Source organism: Heteronotia binoei, chromosome 10 (assembly GCF_032191835.1).
Source record: "Heteronotia binoei isolate CCM8104 ecotype False Entrance Well chromosome 10, APGP_CSIRO_Hbin_v1, whole genome shotgun sequence".
Lineage (NCBI taxonomy): Eukaryota > Metazoa > Chordata > Lepidosauria > Squamata > Gekkonidae > Heteronotia > Heteronotia binoei.
The window spans coordinates 23448615-23466911 of NC_083232.1; the positions used below are offsets into that span (position 1 = coordinate 23448615).

Here is an 18297-nt window from a genome sequence, read left to right on the forward strand (position 1 = left end):
CCTTGGCAGAGAACAGACATGGGGGCAGGGAAGTCTGTCAAAGGGCTTTTCAGACATACCTCAGCTCGCATTCATTCAAATGCTAATAAATCTAGCAGGAGAGATAATCCATGGGTCAAGCTCATCCCCTTTTCCCAAGCAGGGAACAGAGACTTGGAGATATTAAGGCTAGAATGTCTTCAGAAAGCAAAGTTCTAGAGATGTCCAGGAAAAGCCTCTTTGACTTGCAGTGACTCTAGTGGGTGGGGAGACCAGGGGTGGAATTCTAGCAGGAGCTCCTTTGCATATTAGGCTACACACCCCTGATGCAGCCAATCCTCCTGGAGCTTACAAGTCTCTTTTTTGTAAGCTCTTGGAGGACTGGCTACATCAGAGGTGTGTGGCTTAATATGCAAAGGAGCTCCTGCTAGAATTCTACCCCTGGAAGAGACAAATATGATAAAAACTCCTTGCTGCAGGAAGGAGCTCTATTCTCCTAGGGTACTGAGTCCATGAGAGTCCATGAGAGAATGCAAACCTCTCCTCTGAGAAGGCAGCCATTTGCAACCAAATGTTGGCCTAAAGAGCTGGAGGAAGCTTCAAGATAATGGTCACTTGGTAGGAATTTGTAACGACTTAAAGGGTACTGACCTGCATTTTAACTTCTGATAGGGCATGAATAGAAAGAGAAGCAGAGGATTTGCATTTTAGTTATTTATTTTGTGTCCCTTACTCAGTCTGATGCTGTGCTAAAAGTATGCTTGTAAATGTATTCTTTTTAATAAACATTTTCTTTTTAACTTTTGATGCAGGGAGTGGTTCTCTGTACCACACAGACTCCACCTTCTTGGAGCATCAGGGCGAACACAAGCAGTTGGCAAGCAACTATTCCTCCAGGAGTACACAAAGCAGTAAACTGTCCCCATGTTGACCAGGCAATGGGCAACAGGGGACACGCATGCCAGGCCTCAGAGCTTGGAAAGGAAACTGGGAGTCCTGACCCTCCCTCCCAGTTTGTGGATCAGAATAAATGGAATGAACTAGACAGTTGGATTTCACTCAGCCATGGTGCCCACTTCCAAAGCCATTTAAGGGGAATGTTCCTTTTAAATGTATTTTGCAAGCCATTTCAGCAATCCCTTCAGCTCCCCATTTCTCTTCCAAATGGGGGAGGAAAAGTGAAAGGGATTGCTGAAATTGCTTCCATTTAAATGCCTTCTCACTTGACCTGCTAAGTCAACCCACCACTGCAGCACAACTCAGTGAATCAACTGAGAAAGCATTGAAATGCCTTCCCAGTTTACTCGCTGAGTTGCACCACTGTGGCAGCACAGTTTACAAAAACTATTTGAAGGAATTCCTTTAAATGGTTTTTGCAAGTCACACTGCACTTGGAAAAGGCTGTGGTTTCTTTAAATGCCTTCTCCAAGTCCTGCCACCAGTGCCAGTGTGTCTGCTGGCATGAATCAACACAAACCCACCTGGGAGGTTCATGTGGTTCATGAAGATGGAATGGCATGAACAGAGGTTTGCATAACACAAAATGGGTGCAGTTCATTACAAACTTTGGTTCATAATTCAGTTCATGCCCACCCCTAGCCAACTCTGCCCTGAGCTACAGTTCTTCATGAATCTGCAGGACTCTTCAGATAGAAGCAAACGGCCTCAAAGTCATGGCCTAAAATAATTGTTTTTTTCTCCCTCACCCCATACCTTTATTTAGTCCTGGAGAATCTGAATGCTGTTTTGCAGCGAGATAAAGTCTTAAGAGTAGCTGAAGTAGCCTTTCAAGAAACAGGAACAAATGGAATGAATAATACTATCAAGCCATATCTTTATTTAGTAGAAGATGATACACTTGATTAATAGTTGTAAGGGGGTATTATTAAAGGTGGATTATCAAAGTATGAACACATAGGCATGCACAAACTTCACAAGTGCGTATGCAACCATTGCTAGCCAAGGACTACCAGAACTGTTCAGTTCTTCCCCTTAAATATTTTGGCTCTATTTCACTTCGCAATAGAAAGATTCTGTGGTCTGCAGGTGATCATTGTTGAAGTCATGAGTGTATACAACAGATGTTCCAGAGTTTGTGACAACTTTGCCAGGTCTTGGAAGCTAAGCAGGGTCAACACTGGTTATTATTTGGATGGGAGACCATCAAGGAAGACCATGCAGAGGCAGGCAATGACAAACCACCTCTGTTAGTATTTTGCCTTGAAAACCCTATGAGGCCACCACACATTTCCATGAAATGGAACAGAATTTTCACCTCTCCATCACCTGGAAGATAAGTGAATTCTCAAAACAGTTTGACCATGGAACTTCCGAATGGAAATGAAGTTCACCTTTTGGAAGACAGCTGAGTCCAAGAACATGCAGAGGAACAGAAACTAGAAGACCTTTGTGCTTCCTTCTCCCTCCCAATTTATCTCATGTCCAAAGCCAGTCTTACATTTCTGACACTTTACGTTTTTACTAGGCTGGTAGAACAGAATGTTATTAAATTAGGCTCCCCCTACACATACAGCTTCCTAGTTCTGTATTCTTAAACTGAGTTTACATTAAACTGAAGGTCTAGCCTTCTGTGCATTTTCACTTACTTTATACAGCAAGCAAAATGATATCTTCTTCTTTCTCTCATGTCCCACAGATTATTGCATTAGGCTGAAGGAATGTAGAGAAAGCAAAGTGCGTTACAAATGTCCGAAATCTCCAGTGGAAACTGGTTTGCATTCTCTCAAAATAGGTATCTGTAGTTCAATTTTAGCCACAGGTGAGTTCTCCCTAATTCACTCACAATTGCCCTGGGTTTTCAATCAGAATTCTCTCAGGAAGTATATGGAAAAACATGGCCCTTTTTGAGAGTTTTCCAAGATGGCCAATGAAGACCAAGATTAGGAGACCTTCACCTACAGCCCTTCCTGCTGGTCTTTCCTTTTTCAAAACAAACACAAGGAGGAGGGACCAGCAACAGGAGAGGTCATTATATCCCCTGGCCATAAGCAAGAAGATAGTTGCGGCAGAAAGGGCATGTCTTCCGGGAAGCAGCTAATAAAAACTAAGGCATACAAGATTTCTCCTTTCACCAGTCAGACATCTCTGCTGTTCGGCACCCTTATTTACAAAAATATATTTGCTTAAGATTGGGAGGGGGAGCAGAACTGGCACAGAAGACTGGTGGCGAAAATCTTATGAGCCGTGTCTGAACTTTGAATGGGGCAGGGGAGGAAGGGGGTGCTAGAGTCAGCTCATAAACAGGCCAAGATTTCTGAGAACTCACTAACATCACTAATTTATCTGCTGGAGAGCTTGATTTTTTTCAAATGCTTAAATTAAAGAGACAGTGTAATGAACCCAAGTATATAGTCTGGACCGGGGTGGCCAAACATGCTTAACGTAAGAGCCACATGGAATAAACGTCAGATGAGAGAGGGAGGGAGAGAGATGTGGAAAGAAAGCAAATTTAACTTTAAATGCATTTTCCAAGCTGCTGGCTGGCTTAGAGAAGTGATTTAAAGAGAGAAATGCCTTCTCCAAGCTGGCCAAAGGGGTGGTGGAGGCTTCAAGAGCCACAAAATATTTCTGAAAAACCCACATGTGGCTCCTGAGTTGATGTTTGGCAACCCCTGGTCTGGACCTTCTTTTTGAAAAAGAAATGTTCACAAATATTGCAGGGAAGGGGAAGAAAGAAAGTAATCTTTGCCTCTTTTTTGTCCTAGTATGGTTTCAGATTTCAATCAACAAACCTACACTAGGATGAGGGAAGGTGAACCCACCCTCTCACCATGGTCCAAATATGAATCTGCAGCCTTGCATGGCTGCTAGTTCTCTTTTTTAAAAACCCTGGGAAGATCTGTTCACAGAGTTAACATCTCCTCTAGTTGGGCTAACCATGACTCACTGGCATTGCCCATGATTGGCTGCAGAAATCCCAGGTTCAGTTTCTCCAGCTTTCAATGAAAGCATGCCATGCAGCTGGTGTTGACCCCTTCCTCCTTCTAAAATCCTGGGAAACACTGCCAATTACAGGAGACAATAGTGAGCTAGATAAACCAAAGAGTGTAGGACAGCTTCATATGTCCAGTAGTCATTACTGTGCATCTCACATTAGTAACGTTTCTACTGATGAGAGAATACAGTAGTTTGAACAAATATCTTCCACCCTGAAGATTCTGTCTTTGATTCCAAATGTAATGCTAGAACTGTAAAAAGATGTAAGTGGCTATATGTAGCAATATAAAAGAAGGTAACATGCAATTGAAAACCAGTTTCACCATGCTTAAAATGTACTTCTGTCTTCACATCACTTCAACAGCATCTTTGGAAGACAAGGTGTGTATGTGCAAGTTTACAAGAAGCACAGTCCTGAGAGGCCCAGATACTCTGTACTAAGATGTCCACTTGCAGCACAAGTTTTTCACTTGAAACTGCTACAGAAATGGCGTGATTCAACACACACAATGGAAATGCTGACACCATTCTTGTGACATGCGCATCTGACCTTGTCTATATTAATTGCAGCCTGCAAAACTGGTTTTTCCCAATGCAGGAAGAGATCACAATCAGCACAGTGAGAATGTTCTCTTTTTTTCCTTTTTAGTTAAAAAAATGTGTTCACACTATGCACTGAACAAGCAGCATTTGCTTTGCAAACAGTAGAGAACAAGATAAATTAAGTCGCCTGGATAGCTTGTGGCTTTACAATCATGCAGGTGATGCCAATGTTTCAAATATTATCATGGTTTTGAAAGACCAGACTGCAGAAACAAATATCAGATGTTTAGCATAAATAAATGGTACTGCACAGATCAATCAATATGTCTGGTGTAGCAGTTTGTAGCTGCAGGAAAGTCTTCTGTCAATGACATTAGGGAACATCCATTCCCGCTTTCCCCTTTAAACTTAAGATGTAAACAGCAAGCGCTAAGGTGCAATCTAATTACTGTCTGCTCTGCTTAACAATGGAGACCCCTAATGTTTCCACTCCCTCTCTTGCTTCTAGATTTCCATTCATATAAATCTAAACATTCAAAGAGCTGGTAATGACTGGCAGAGCCGGGAGAAAAGAGTAGCAGCATCAGTATCAGTGAACGCCATATAATTAGGTCTTGAACTGCTTTGCTTTAATCTCTTGCTGTTTTCAACTTGCTGTTGTCCATATGCAATTTCATGGATTTTTTTTTTTTATTTCAAAATGTATTCCTTTTTTTCTTATGCCACCCATTCACCAAACAGCTCAAGGCTCTGAAAAAACTCCCTTCCCCACATTTCACCTTCGGTCACCTTGTGAGATAGGAGCGAATGAATGAGCAGCCCAAGGTCACCCAGCGAGCAGACTTTAAGGCAGAGTGGGGATTTGAATCTGGGTCTCCTGAGTTCTGCGTGAACACTCTAAGCAGTATACCATACCGGCTTACTTATTTTGCAATCTGTGCTTCTGTTGCAAATGAGCATGGGGAAGTTTAATTTCTGTCACTGGAGACCCCTAGAAACAACAGGGACCTTGCTATGACAGTGCTCAATCATTTAAAAAAAAAAATTAGTACTTCTTTCAGATAAACAGATTATGCCCATGTTAGTCTGGGGGTATGAACTGTGAATTTATGTCCTATCCTATAGCTTTCAATGAGTAAAACAACAAAATTAGGCCAAAGTTGAAACAAAATTGGCTGTGAGTTTCCTGCTCCTATTTACAGCTGCTGCTTAGCTTGATTTGAAGGTCCAACACACAAACATTCAACAAGACAACCATGGTTTATAAAGGTGACTGTATTATAGAGCCATGATTTAATCACTATCAGTGATTCTTGCCTTGCTCAGACAATACTCAGTGAGTCTGTCTGTTTCTATACACTCTAATAGAACACTCACCTTATATAGCCTTAAAGCATCATTCAAAGGGGTATTTCTTCTCAGGCTCATGTCTAAAACACAAGGGGGGGGGGAGTTTCTACAGTTTAAATACTAACAAATAGTATCTTAAGCAAGAATTGCACCCTTCTAAGTCCAATAGAGTTAACAGGCTTAGAAGGATGTAATTCTCCTTAGGATGGCACTGCAAGCCACTTAATACCACATTACTGTTTGACAGTGTCTTAAGAAACAGCACAGCACTTTTGCTGTTCTCTTTCCTGGGCATTTTTACATGGCCAAGGCTAGTGCTTCATTTACATCTGGAGGAATACTGCTGATAATTCTGAAAAACCTTCTCAGCTAGGAAACACAGATTGTACATTTCTGTAGTCTACAGATTGACACTCATCCTCAAACAACTCATACCACCTTTCAGCCTCCTCCTTGATTTTTCATTTTATTCATTCAATTAGCACTAATGATTGGGTTTAGGATCAGATGTCTAAGAGCTGTAACCACAAAAGGTGTAGCATGCTATAATTTTCAACTTTCACAATAGTCTACTGCAACTTCTGCTACCTTGGAGGTGGAGTTCCAGACAGGTAGTTATGCTGGTTTGTTGCAGCAAAAAAGCAGAGCCTACAGCCCCATAAAAACTAACAGATTTATTGTAGCATTAGCTTTTGTGGGCAAGAGCACCCTTCATTAGCTGAAAGATGGGGAGGAAGTAACTGAATCAGATTGCTCTACTGGTTTATATGTTACGCTGACTTGTATAGAGAGAGGATACCCCTGGAGACAAAAAAACAAAATCCTGGAATAAAGTATGCACCGGATTCAAACTATAGTATTTCAGAGGACAAAGCTTATATGCATGCAGTCATTTCGGATTTCTCTCTCCGCCTAACTTGAAACTCCCTTACACTCTCAAAAACACTATTTGTCCTGATAGTCAAGAATAGCAGTCTAAAGACGACTTGGATGCTTGGAATTAACTATGTATTTCCTTGTATCCTGCCAGCCTTGATCACCGTTTAAGAAATTTAATGTGCTACCAGCTTCCTCAAATGCGAATACTTGGTCCCTGCCCGTTCAGTTGTAGCCATCCGACAGTAAAGTACAAAAAGCATAATAGAAAATAAGAATGATGATCTGCTTATACGGGAAGCATCTTTGTAAGCATATATTCGGGCCACAAGGTGTGAGGGCTTTTAAGCCCAAAGAATACACTGATCCTAAAAACGTAAAGGTAGTTCCCTGTGCAAGCACCGGTCATTCCCGACTCTGGGGTGACGTCGCATCATGACATTTTCACAGCACACTTTTTACGGGGTGGTTTGCAAGCATCAGTCGTTCCCACTCTGGGGTGATGTTGCTTTCACAACATTTTCACGGCAGACTTTTTATGGGGTGGTTTGCCATTGCCTTCCCCAGTCATCTACACTCCCCCCCCCCCAGCAAGCTGGGTACTCATTTTACCGACCTCGGAAGGGTGGAAGGTTGAGTCAACCTTGAGCTGGCTACCTGAACTCAGCTTCTGCCCGGATCAAACTCAGGTTGTGAGCGGAGAGCTTTGACTGCAGTACTGCAGTTTTACCACTCTGCACCATGGGGCTCCCTAGATCCTACACTGATCCTACAGACATGTTAAGCTGAAGCAGGCTGACGTGGTCATTATAATATCACACACTGCTGAGACAGCACCTCTGTCCCTATCACTGTAGGTGCAATTGCACTCAAAAACCTCCCTATTCTCTCTCAGATGAGTAGCATCATGCTTGGCCACAAGGCCTTTAGGATGCCAGCAGATGCTCCATCCCCAGTTCCACCTGCCACATCTCTTGCCTCGCATTAGCTTTGGGCAATACCTCAAAACAGCACCTGGGAAGGATGCACCAGCCGGTCTTATCTTACTGAACCACATCACATCCTCGGAACAGCCGTACAATGCCCTTGTCATGACCTTGTGCTGGCAAAAGACGGTTGATGCGCCACATCCTATGTATTTATCCACTGTGCTGTTCTGGCTCAGACCGCAGAGGGTACTATATTATCAGTAAACAAGTTCCTCATTATCCTCATCAGTAACTCCTACCTATGCTAATGCCTGTGCATCACATCCCTTCAATTCAAAGACAGCAGGAAATAAAAAAGAGTTAATTTTATTATCTTTTGCTTCAGCCAAGTGGCTGCCGCTTTCTCTTCACTGCTGGGACTCTCACCTACACTGAACTGGGCAGTCCCTCATCGTATGTGGCTCTTTCCAAACCCCAGAGCCTCATGGAATATTGGAGTTGGTCCTTTGTATTTCAGCATCAGTGACTATTCTTTTGTTCTTCTGTTCTCCCTATCAGCAAGACCAGCTCCCCCCCATTCACCTGCTCCTCATTGTTTTGTTAGCCTACCTACAATGTTACACTGTGCACATTTCCCAGGAATACAAGGCACGCCTACAATCATTTTCATAATCACTAGTTCTTTTAAAAACAATTCTAATGGAAGACCATCTTCTAACAACAGCAAACCAATTTATTAACAAACCGATTTATTAACAAATCACCCTCCAAGAGTATTCTACATTATTTTTTCATCCAGGTCTTCTATGACCTAGCATTTAGCTACTTTTCTGACTCATTCAGCAAAGGCTCTCCTCCTCATCCTGAGGAATAGTTGTATTAATTTAGGCTTCAAAAATGCAATTTTACACACTACAAATAAAAACAAGCAAGCAAATAAGACAACTCAGAAGCCCTTACCTTTACACTAGTGACATTAAGAGATGAAACATGATAAGCTCTCAAAATCACTTGACACATTCATACTAAATGCATATTATTTGGTAGAATAACTGCAGACGATCATGAGCTACTGAAAGAAATTAGCAAATTGCTATGTTTCATCCATCACTGCAACTTGCTTCTTGAAAGACCTGCTAGGTTGTCAGAATGTTTTAAACAAAGCAGGCCAACAGGAAAAGGTGAGATAATGCAAGCCCTTTATTTTCTATATCAAAAATCATGAAACTTGTATGAGAACTAGCCATTTTACAAAGGCACACAGCAAGATTATCACAGGTCCTTTATAAAAATGATAGATCTGCCAATGCACATCAAGACTCTTTTTGTCTAGATAATTCCGCATTTATGCACATCAAGCATGTAAAAAGCTATGAAGTTATATCTTTACAAATATGGATCTGAATTAAAAGTTCATTGCTACTCACATAACTGGAGCCATTCTGCCAAAAGATATTTCATCTGGCTAAAGTATTTTTCTTTACCCTTGAATGCAGTTATGTTCCTATTCTGCAAATATGCAACACCTACAAATGTAAAATGCTAGTTTCAATGATTGGAAAGGCAATGGGACATGAACTTAGGGTGGCTATGGCAGGAGTTCATCCATGGTTACAGAGCTTTTTGAATTAGGATGCATTTTCTTAATTCAGGGAGTTTTTGACTCTCAACAGTTTTTGCCCCAAAAATCTTGTTGATCTCCAAGATGTTACTGGACAGGAATCTAGCTGCTCATTTCAGTACTTTAAGTCTGTTTTGTCAGGGGTACGTTATTGTTCTATCCACTGTGCTGTTAACCGATAACACTTCCGTGCAATGCAATCTAATAAAGAGTTAATAGAAAGAGACAGTATTCTTGTTCTAAATATTAGAATGTACAGCTTCATGTTTTCTTCTTATAAAGGTTACATGAAACTGAAAAAAGGAAGAACAGGTAAGAAAACCTACAGGGCTTTGATCTTTCATTTGGGTATTTTCATATGGGCATTTTCATAGAATCTTTAATTTAAAAAAAAGCAGCAATTTACACATGTTAGTATGAGCTCAGACAGTACAGCATCAAGTCCTTTAAATACTCTATTCATCTCAATTAACAGATGCTCTATGCATGAGTAGCTGGGACAAAGGTGTATGGGGGATTTTCAGGTGACTGAAGAAGAAATGACAACATTTAAAAGCCAGACTGGTTTCCAAATGCTTTTTAAAGGCGTTACCTTTAAGGCAAAGGAGGGCAAATAACTCCCCCAAAACGAAACCTCTTAATTACCTTTAAAAAAAGAAATACAACTAGGCAGGTAGAACAGTGCAAGTAGTCAGAAAAGCAATTAATTCCTTTAAATACATATTTTAACCTGAAGCTCAAATATATTTTTGCTAACAGTAGAATGATTCCTTTCACTGCTTCCCTATATCCCATCCAGCTTTCCCCATTTAGGTATTTTTGCTAGAATGAGGCAGTTCTGTTATTTATGTAATACTCTACCACTGTGTAGATACATAGTCATGAATTCCATATTTTCTTCCCTCGTTCTAAATTTAAGTCCAGCCATTGCAGCTAATGCTTTTGATACAACCTCAAATTGCAGTCATTACTATGGATGACTAGAAATCAGAGGTAATCATAGAATGGGGAGTAGAGTGGAAGAGAAGCGCAAAATAAGATTCTAGATATAAAGTTTTAATCAATTTTAATTTTATCACCAAATCCAACCTTTCTCCTCCAGCAGTTCAGGGAGGGGGTGCAAGATAAGCTATGTACGTCCAGAACCGATACACTGGCCTGTTGTAGGATGGAACATTTGTCCCTGAACTGCACTCAAGATGGAAAACACTCATTTTAGTATTATGGAACAATGGGAATCAGCACAAGCTCAACAATCCTTAACACTGTCTTGCAATTTCATTAGTCTTTGTGGAAATTTCATTATGTTATAATCTCATTTCTCAAGACATCTCTTGAGCAGAATGCATTTTGTTCCTATTTTGCCAGACCTATTTAGTCAACCAACATTTACAGCACCCCCTCCTTCTCTTCCATAATTTAGTATTTCACTTTTTTGTTTACTTCTCTCACAGCCTCAGATTTAGTCTAACCCTGGAAGACCCCTCCCTCCAAACAATGAATCATTTTAATTGCTATTGTGAACTATTAAACAAGGAAAAAAGGGGAAAAAAATCAAGCCCACATATTTCCAAGGATTTCTTTCTTTGGTACATTTACCAGTATCTCAATAAGTTTCATGATATCTGCCTATCAAGACTCTCCCATTTCCAAGGGTTTTCATTCCTTAAATAATCCTATGGTCTTTTAAATGAGTCTTTAATTAGTTTGCATCTCATTTTGTACAAACTGAACTCCAGGTGCTCTTCTCTCTGTTATTCTGGTTATCAAAATCTAATACTTTGGCTATGAAGGGGTCCAGCATAAAAATAAAACCTGTTTATGTTTCAAAAAGCAATTACACATCACACCACAAATTCTGAGTCTGTGAATCCACTTTACCAATACCAACATGTACTACAGACAGCCATTAAAAACAAGAGCTACATAGGAACTATTACAATTATACAAAAGATTATAATACTGGCATTTTGGCACTGGAACTTATTTGAGGAGGCATTTATGAAATGGTAATATTTACATAGAATTTGAAGGTTTTTAATTTTTAGATTGATAGAGAAAATATATTCCTCAACTACAGCTATTTACCAACAGTTCTACAAAGGAGGCCATTTTGGCCTTGTAACAAACTGTCAAGCAATATGCCCTAATTCTCTATGTATTTCTTTTCTGGAAGCGGGACCCACATTCAAATCATGTATTTGGAAGTCTGGTCTGTGAAAACATGCCTGATGCATGACATAGACATTTGTTAGTGTTTTGATTTTCAGTATCTCTTGAATGCTCAAAATCATGCTTTACTCACCATAAGACCCCCAGTAAGATCTTTAGCAAGAGCATGATCCAAGAGCTCAAGTTGAGCACTTTTCATTTCAACTGATTATAATAAGGGAACAAATACCAGTGGGCGTAAATTTAGCTGGATTGTCCCCAAGTACAAAGCGATGATCAAATATCTTTCTATAGTACAAATCACGCAGCAAAATTTCTGCTGAATTAGTCACAGGAATTAAAAGACTGCCACAGCAAATCCTTTAATTCTATATATATATATATCGTGATCTTTAACTCTTCATAAAACGTCACCTCACCTTAACTCTCTTTCAGCCAATTCTTATCAGTTAAGGGGGGGGGAGGGAATAACAGAGCTGTGTATTACATCAGAAGCACATATTACAAAACAAACTTGAAAACATTAACACTGAGCAGTGTTAGAAATCCTACAGGACAAAAAAAACAAGCTGGATTATCAAACAGACATCTTCATTTTTATGTCAATCATTACTGGATAAAGTACAACCATACCTTAGCAATGTGATACATGAATGTATCACATATTAGGCAACTAAAGAAGAATACTCAGTTTTCTATACATAATCTACAAGCATGTGTCTTCTGAACAGCTACTTTGTGTATTTCATTTCCTTATATCTGTCAAAGGCAGGCTTAAATTCAGTATGGATTCAGCGAGCACTTTTTGTGTCTAAGAAGTGGACACACACATCTCAGAAGATGGTGGATGTATTGATAGCTTACATATTTAAAAAAAACAGTCAAGAAGATCTACCTTAGACAGTATAATATACCTTGGATTAGTAAGTACAGAAATAATTATAAATCTTTAAAGAAGGTGTTCTGATACAGTCAGAAAACACCGAGGAAAACAGCAGCATTTAATTGTTTTTATCCCACAGTGATGCTTAAAACTTCATTGATTCTTGCAACCCATGTGCACACTTACTTGCCTTACGGTTACCACTGAACAAGCCCTTTTAAAATTCTAAATTAAAACTGTACAGCCCCTTTCAGTGACAATATGGTCTGTTCTGAAACTGCCTGAGCCATTATAAAACTAGCAAATTCAACAGGTTTTTAGTGTGTGTTTTTAAGATGCAGTTTCCACTGAAAAGGTACATAGGACTAGATATTTTTACAAAAATGGTCTTATGCATCTCCAAGAAGAAGCTGTCAAAGTAGTCTCTGTAACCAGTACTCTCCCAAAGGTAAAAAATCAAATAACTGTTCACAAAAGTTTTCACTACGGAATATAATTCCTTTAAAGCAGTCAATCCAGTATTTCCTTTATATAGTATTAATGCCTGGAGGTATTGATAACATATTCTCAATAGCTGCTGCCCCAAACATTCACAAAGTGACGCTTTCCAAGAATAATCCCTCCTTTTTGCAGCAGCAACTATTAATATTAAAGAGGACTGAATGTTCATTACAGAATTTTCAAACTTACAGGCTTGGAAACAGAGGTACCCAGTGGAATCTGCATGCAAAGCTATCCAAGCACAGGAATTTGGATTGAAATGAATTATTGATTCATTTCAAAAGCCAAATGTAGAATGCCATTTAGTTTTAAAATTCCTAGAAAGCACATCAAACTGATACAGGCTCTTAGGATATACAGAATTAAAGGCAGAATGCATCATCACAGAATATTTAAAGCACTTGGGAGAGATTTAACAAAACAGTGCAACTTCTTTTGTACAAATTAATAAACTAGGTTAGATTTTTCTCCTAATTGGCATTTCAATTATTGTTTCCAGAACTCAGGACATTTCTAGAAGTTCTGTCTGAAACAGAATTCACAAAAGTAAGATTTTTTAAAAAGGTAGCCAAGTATATTAAAACAACATGGCACAGCTAACAGTGATTATGCATGCGGCTTCCTGTCAAACTCCACATTTGTTAGGTTAACTTGGGTATGGGGTCACTCACTGCTGTAGAATGCTTGAACAATTAGAAAATTATAAGTACAGCACTACTCAAGTAAAGTTTGGTTCACTCAGAACAGTTTCTCTAAATCTTCCTCAAAACTCCAGCCACACATACTCTGGATCGGAACGAGTGGAAATAATTTTTTAAAAGCGCTAGCTTGTGCAATTGGTATTTTAGGCCGCCAACAGTCAGAACTGCTTAATATCCAAGAGACGGAAGAAACATTTCTATCGCAGCTACAAAAAGATCACCCTCAAGGTGATTGAGTGAGCCGACAGAAACTTATCTAAGGCCTCTGTAACAATGACAACTACAGACTAGGTGGAATTTACTGCTTTGATAAGAGACTAGGGCCTAAGCATCCTTGCAACACAATGCACCTTCAACGAACTGAGGTTCTGCCTTACTTTGCACTTGTCGTAGTTATTCAACTTTCAGCAATTGAGAGTATCTGAACGGTAACTGTGGAGACAAGCATTAGCAATCTGCTGGCAATGTCTCATCCTTCCTTTATCAGAAAACAGGGCAGCTCTGGGAAAAACCTTTAATCTTGTGGCAGACTTTCAGCTTTCTATGACATTCAGAAGCTTGGCTCTTTCCTTTTTCTTTTTTTGGATTAGGATAATTACTCTTCTACCATTTATAGAATTTTGGTGCCCTTTGAGAAGCGGAGCGGCGTCGATGCACTCGCAAACTTTAAACATCTGAAACCTTGGGAAACGTTCTTCACAACAAGGCACAGAAACGCCAGCTTGCCAGGAGCAACCTGTCAGCCCAGTTTATCCGTTCGCCCCCGCACCCCTATTTCCACTGCATTCCTGATAGCGAGCAAAATGCTTCCTTCTCCACACCTTTGCCTTGAAAATAACATCCAAGAGCCAATATGAGATGCAGTGCCCTACACACCTTCCTTTGGCCGAAGGTCCATGTGTCACTCCGGCACAGCAAAAAGTATGTGCCTGCCCTGCCACAAGCAAAGCTGAGGGAGATAACTGATATTTTTTAAAAGGAGAGAAAACCCTGCCAAGGCTCTGGGCTTCTTTTCCTGCTCTCTTGAATGGCTCTGGCTATTCTACTACCCCCTCGTGGGATAATTCTACCTTTGACGGGGGTCAAAGGAGGCACCTGTTCTCCATGGTCTCACTTGTGTCATGCGGTACCTGGGCTCTTTTGATTCCTTCCAAGGCAAGGGAAGACCAGAAGAAAAGGGTTTCCACCAATGTTCCCTCTAAGCTGCGGAGTCTTGTGAGCAAAAATCCTACTTTGTGAGCTCCTGGCATCCAAGCTGTGAGCTATCACCATGCAAGTTGGGAGCTCCTGCATGCATTAGTTTGCTCTAGGGCCATTTTTCCTGAGCTGAGACAAAAAAAAAAAAAAGGTGTGAGCTGGAGGCTAAAAAACTGTGAGCTAGCTCACACTAACTCAGCTTAGAGGGAACACTGGTTTCCACCCTTCCTCATTTGGTTTTCTAGGTACAAATCCTAGAAACAAACACATCTCCAATATAAAATGTTTAAAGGAAAACAAAACAAAACCCCCCTGTGAAGGTATGCTGGAGCTTCCCAACATCACCTGCCTGAGGGAGACGCCTGTTCGCCGGCCGGCCGGCCGAGCCAAGGGAGCCTTGCAGGGAGACGCCAACCGGAGGGGGAGGCGGGACCGAAGACGGCGCACTTTTGTCCGCGGCTCAGTCCCCCAAGAAGGCGGCGGCGGCGGCACCCCGAGGAGGGCGAGAAGGCAGGCGCAGGAGGGACGCGAGGAGGAGGAGGAAGCGGCCAAAAGAGAGAGGAAAGAAAGAAAGAAGCGAAGAAGAAGAAGAAGAAGCAGCAACCAGCCCGCGCTTACCTTTCCTCTTGGATCGCCTCCGCCTCCTCCTCTTGGACTTGCATTTCAGTTGGCCGCTCGGCCCTCCCGAGGCTCGGCTGCTGCCCAGGACGGAGGTCATGGCCCGAGGAGTTCGGCAAACAAGAGCCGAGCGTCGCAAGAAGGGAAGGGGGCGAGAGAGAGGAGAAGAAACAGTCGCTATTCTTCCAACGCCCCCTTCCTCTTCCTCCCCCGCTCCTGTCTCTCCCGCCTGGCGGCGGCGGCGGCGGCGGCGGCTGCGGACTTCGCTCTCCCCAGCTCGGCGCGCGGCTTGCAGTTCGGAGCGGAGCTGCTGCTTTGGCAGGCGGGTTCAAGTGGCGGGGCTCTTCCAGCGCCGCGTCTTTAAAAAGCTACCGCGGAGAGAGAGACAGGCGGGGGGGGGGGGGGCAAGCCGGCCGGGCACTCTCGTGCCGGAGGAGCCCCCCTCGTGCCCTCGCGCTCTCTCCCGCGCCGCTGGCTCCGGGCTGCCCAAACGCGCGGCTCCGACTTTCTTTTTTGCTTCGCTCTCCTCCTCCTCCCCCCCCCCCGCACCTCTGCGAGTTGTTGGGCGCCAGCAGCCACTTTGAAGCCAATCAGGCAGGGCGCGTGGCTATTTGCTGCCGCAAAGTCTAATTAGATCCAATCGCCGCCGCCTCCCGGCTCTGACATCACCGGCGGCCCCCCGTTTCTCCTCGCCCGCCGCCGTCCCTGGGCAGCTTGCAAACTCAGCTCCCGTTTGGGCTGACCGATGGGCGGCCCGGGACTGGAGGGGGAGAGAAGGGAGGGCGGCGCTGGAGGGGGCTGAGTGGAGACCCGGGGGGGGGGGGGAGGAGGAGGAATGCAAGCAACTCGTCGGATCTGCTAGCGCCTCGACCCGCCAGCCCGATCCTGCCGCTTAAACTGAGTTGCGAGAAACCTGCTCTCGCAGAGTCAGCAGAGATCAGGTCGCAGCTGTGGCAGGACGTTGCTATATAAAATACTGGGGTCCATGCATGAGGGAGCTCATGGGAGCCTGAACACAGCTCTTTATTTAGTGACTACAGCGGTGCAAGGACTGAACTGGACACTAAGGGCCAATGTGTTTATATACATGCAAATAACCCCACCCCAAACCCAACACACATAATGATAGGTTAGGGTTGCCAATTCCCCCGCGGCCTCCAGTGGGGGACTTTTTTCACACGCTTAATGTGCACACGGCGCAATAATGTCACCTGGACGTGATATCATGCCACCCCGCTACCCGCTCTAGGTCTTTTTGGTGACACTCTAGCAATTTCCTGGACACTCTATGGTACCATAGTGTTTTCCCTCCCAAATTGCTAGAGTGTCCGGGAAAACCCTGGAAATGTTTCCCTGGAAATGCCTAGAGTGGCCAGCGCATGGCAGTGGTGTCAGGGGAGGTTCCCTCCACCGGCCCAATTTGGGCCGGCAAGTTGGGAACCTCCAGGGCAGGGGAAAACCCACCAGGCCCAGGGGCTTGGCAGCCCTATGATAGGTACAAGGGCTGGCCCATTGACTCCTGATTGGCTTTCTCCCAGAGTCCAGGTGGCTATTGTTCTGGAGCCTCAAGCTCAGCAAAGGCTTTGGTAGAACCCCCAGGCGTGTTCCAGTACCAATACGTAACAGTTACCAAGCCCACCCGTTTGTTGCTGTTGGCAAATAGAAGGGGAAGACATGGAAGTAGTGACAGACTTCACATTCCCGGAATCCAAGATTACTGCAGATGGTGACTGTAGCCATGAAATTAAAAGACGTTTGCTCCTGGGGAGGACAGCTATGGCAAACCTGGGCAGTATAATAAAAAGTAGAGACATCACCCTGCCAACAAAAGTCCATATAGTCAAAGCAATGGTATTCCCAGTGGTAATGTACGGCTGTGAGAGTTGGACCATAAGGAAGGCCGAGCACAGAAGAATAGATGCTTTTGAGCTGTGGTGCTGGAGAAGACTCTTGAGAGTCCCTTGGACTGCAAGAAGATCAAATTAGTCAGTCCTAAGGAAAACCAACCCTGACTGTTTCCTGGAAGGTCAGATGCTGAAGCTGAGGTTCAAATATTTTGGCCACCAAATGAGAAGGGAGCACTCACTAGAGAAGACCCTGATGCTGGGAAAGACAGAAGGCAAAAGAAGAAGGAGATGGCAAAAGATGTGATGGTTGGACAGCATTAGTGATATAACCAACATGAATTTGAGCAGACTTCAGAGGAAGACAGGAGGGCCTGGCATGACTTGGTCCATGGGGTGTCAAAGAGTCAAACTCGACTGTGTGACTGAACAACAACAACAATAAGCCAAGCTCACCCACCCCCACCCCGGAAGAAAACTCCCAAACCAACTAAGGTTGGCCTCTCCTCCCAAGCAAACTTGTACGGAAAACATCCTTTTATTTTCAGTGCAAGAAGAGAAAATTAGTTAATTAATAGGGAAAGGGAGGACTATTTAAACCCTGGTTGTTTTCGCACTCTCTGTATTCCGCTTGCCTCCCCCCCCCCCCCGGGGAAAGGTCAGAGGCAAAGCGGGGAGCTCCTATTGAGAGTGAAGGCATGAGATGGCTGTAGATGGTCAAGCAAAGGTTGCAGCTCCTTAAATTTGTCTGGCTACATCGCTCTTAAAGGCCTTGGAGACTGCAAGGATTCTCTGCCATGGTACAAGGAAAGAACTCTCAAACCCTATCCCTTTATAGGTGGCATAGAAGAGAATTTAATGAGCTGCAGTTTTTCTAGACAGAATGTGAAAAGCTGCATCCTCTGCATATCCCCCTTATTAGGTTAAGTGTGCGGACTCTTATCTGGGAGAACTGGGTTTGATTCCCCACTCCTCCACTTGCACTTGCTGGAATGGCCTTGGGTCAGCCATAGCTCTGGCAGAGGTTGTCCTTGAAAGGGCAGCTGCTGCGAGAGCCCTCTCAGCCCCACCCACCTCACAGGGTGTCTGTTGTGGGGGAGGAAGATGGAGGAGATTGTGAGCCACT

General features: G+C 43.1%; 1 protein-coding gene across 2 annotated transcripts in view; it reads right to left on the reverse strand.

The window, feature by feature from the left end:
• The window catches only part of ADARB2 (adenosine deaminase RNA specific B2 (inactive)), a 568510-nt gene extending 552852 nt beyond the window's left edge, over window positions 1–15658 (reverse strand). For both annotated transcript variants that reach the window (XM_060248094.1, XM_060248093.1), the window contains exon 1: window positions 15328–15658. In XM_060248094.1, the coding sequence (XP_060104077.1) occupies window positions 15328–15427 (100 nt within the window). In that variant the 5' untranslated portion in view covers window positions 15428–15658. The remainder of the gene's footprint in view (window positions 1–15327) is intronic.
• Between the last annotated feature and the right edge of the window lie 2639 nt (window positions 15659–18297).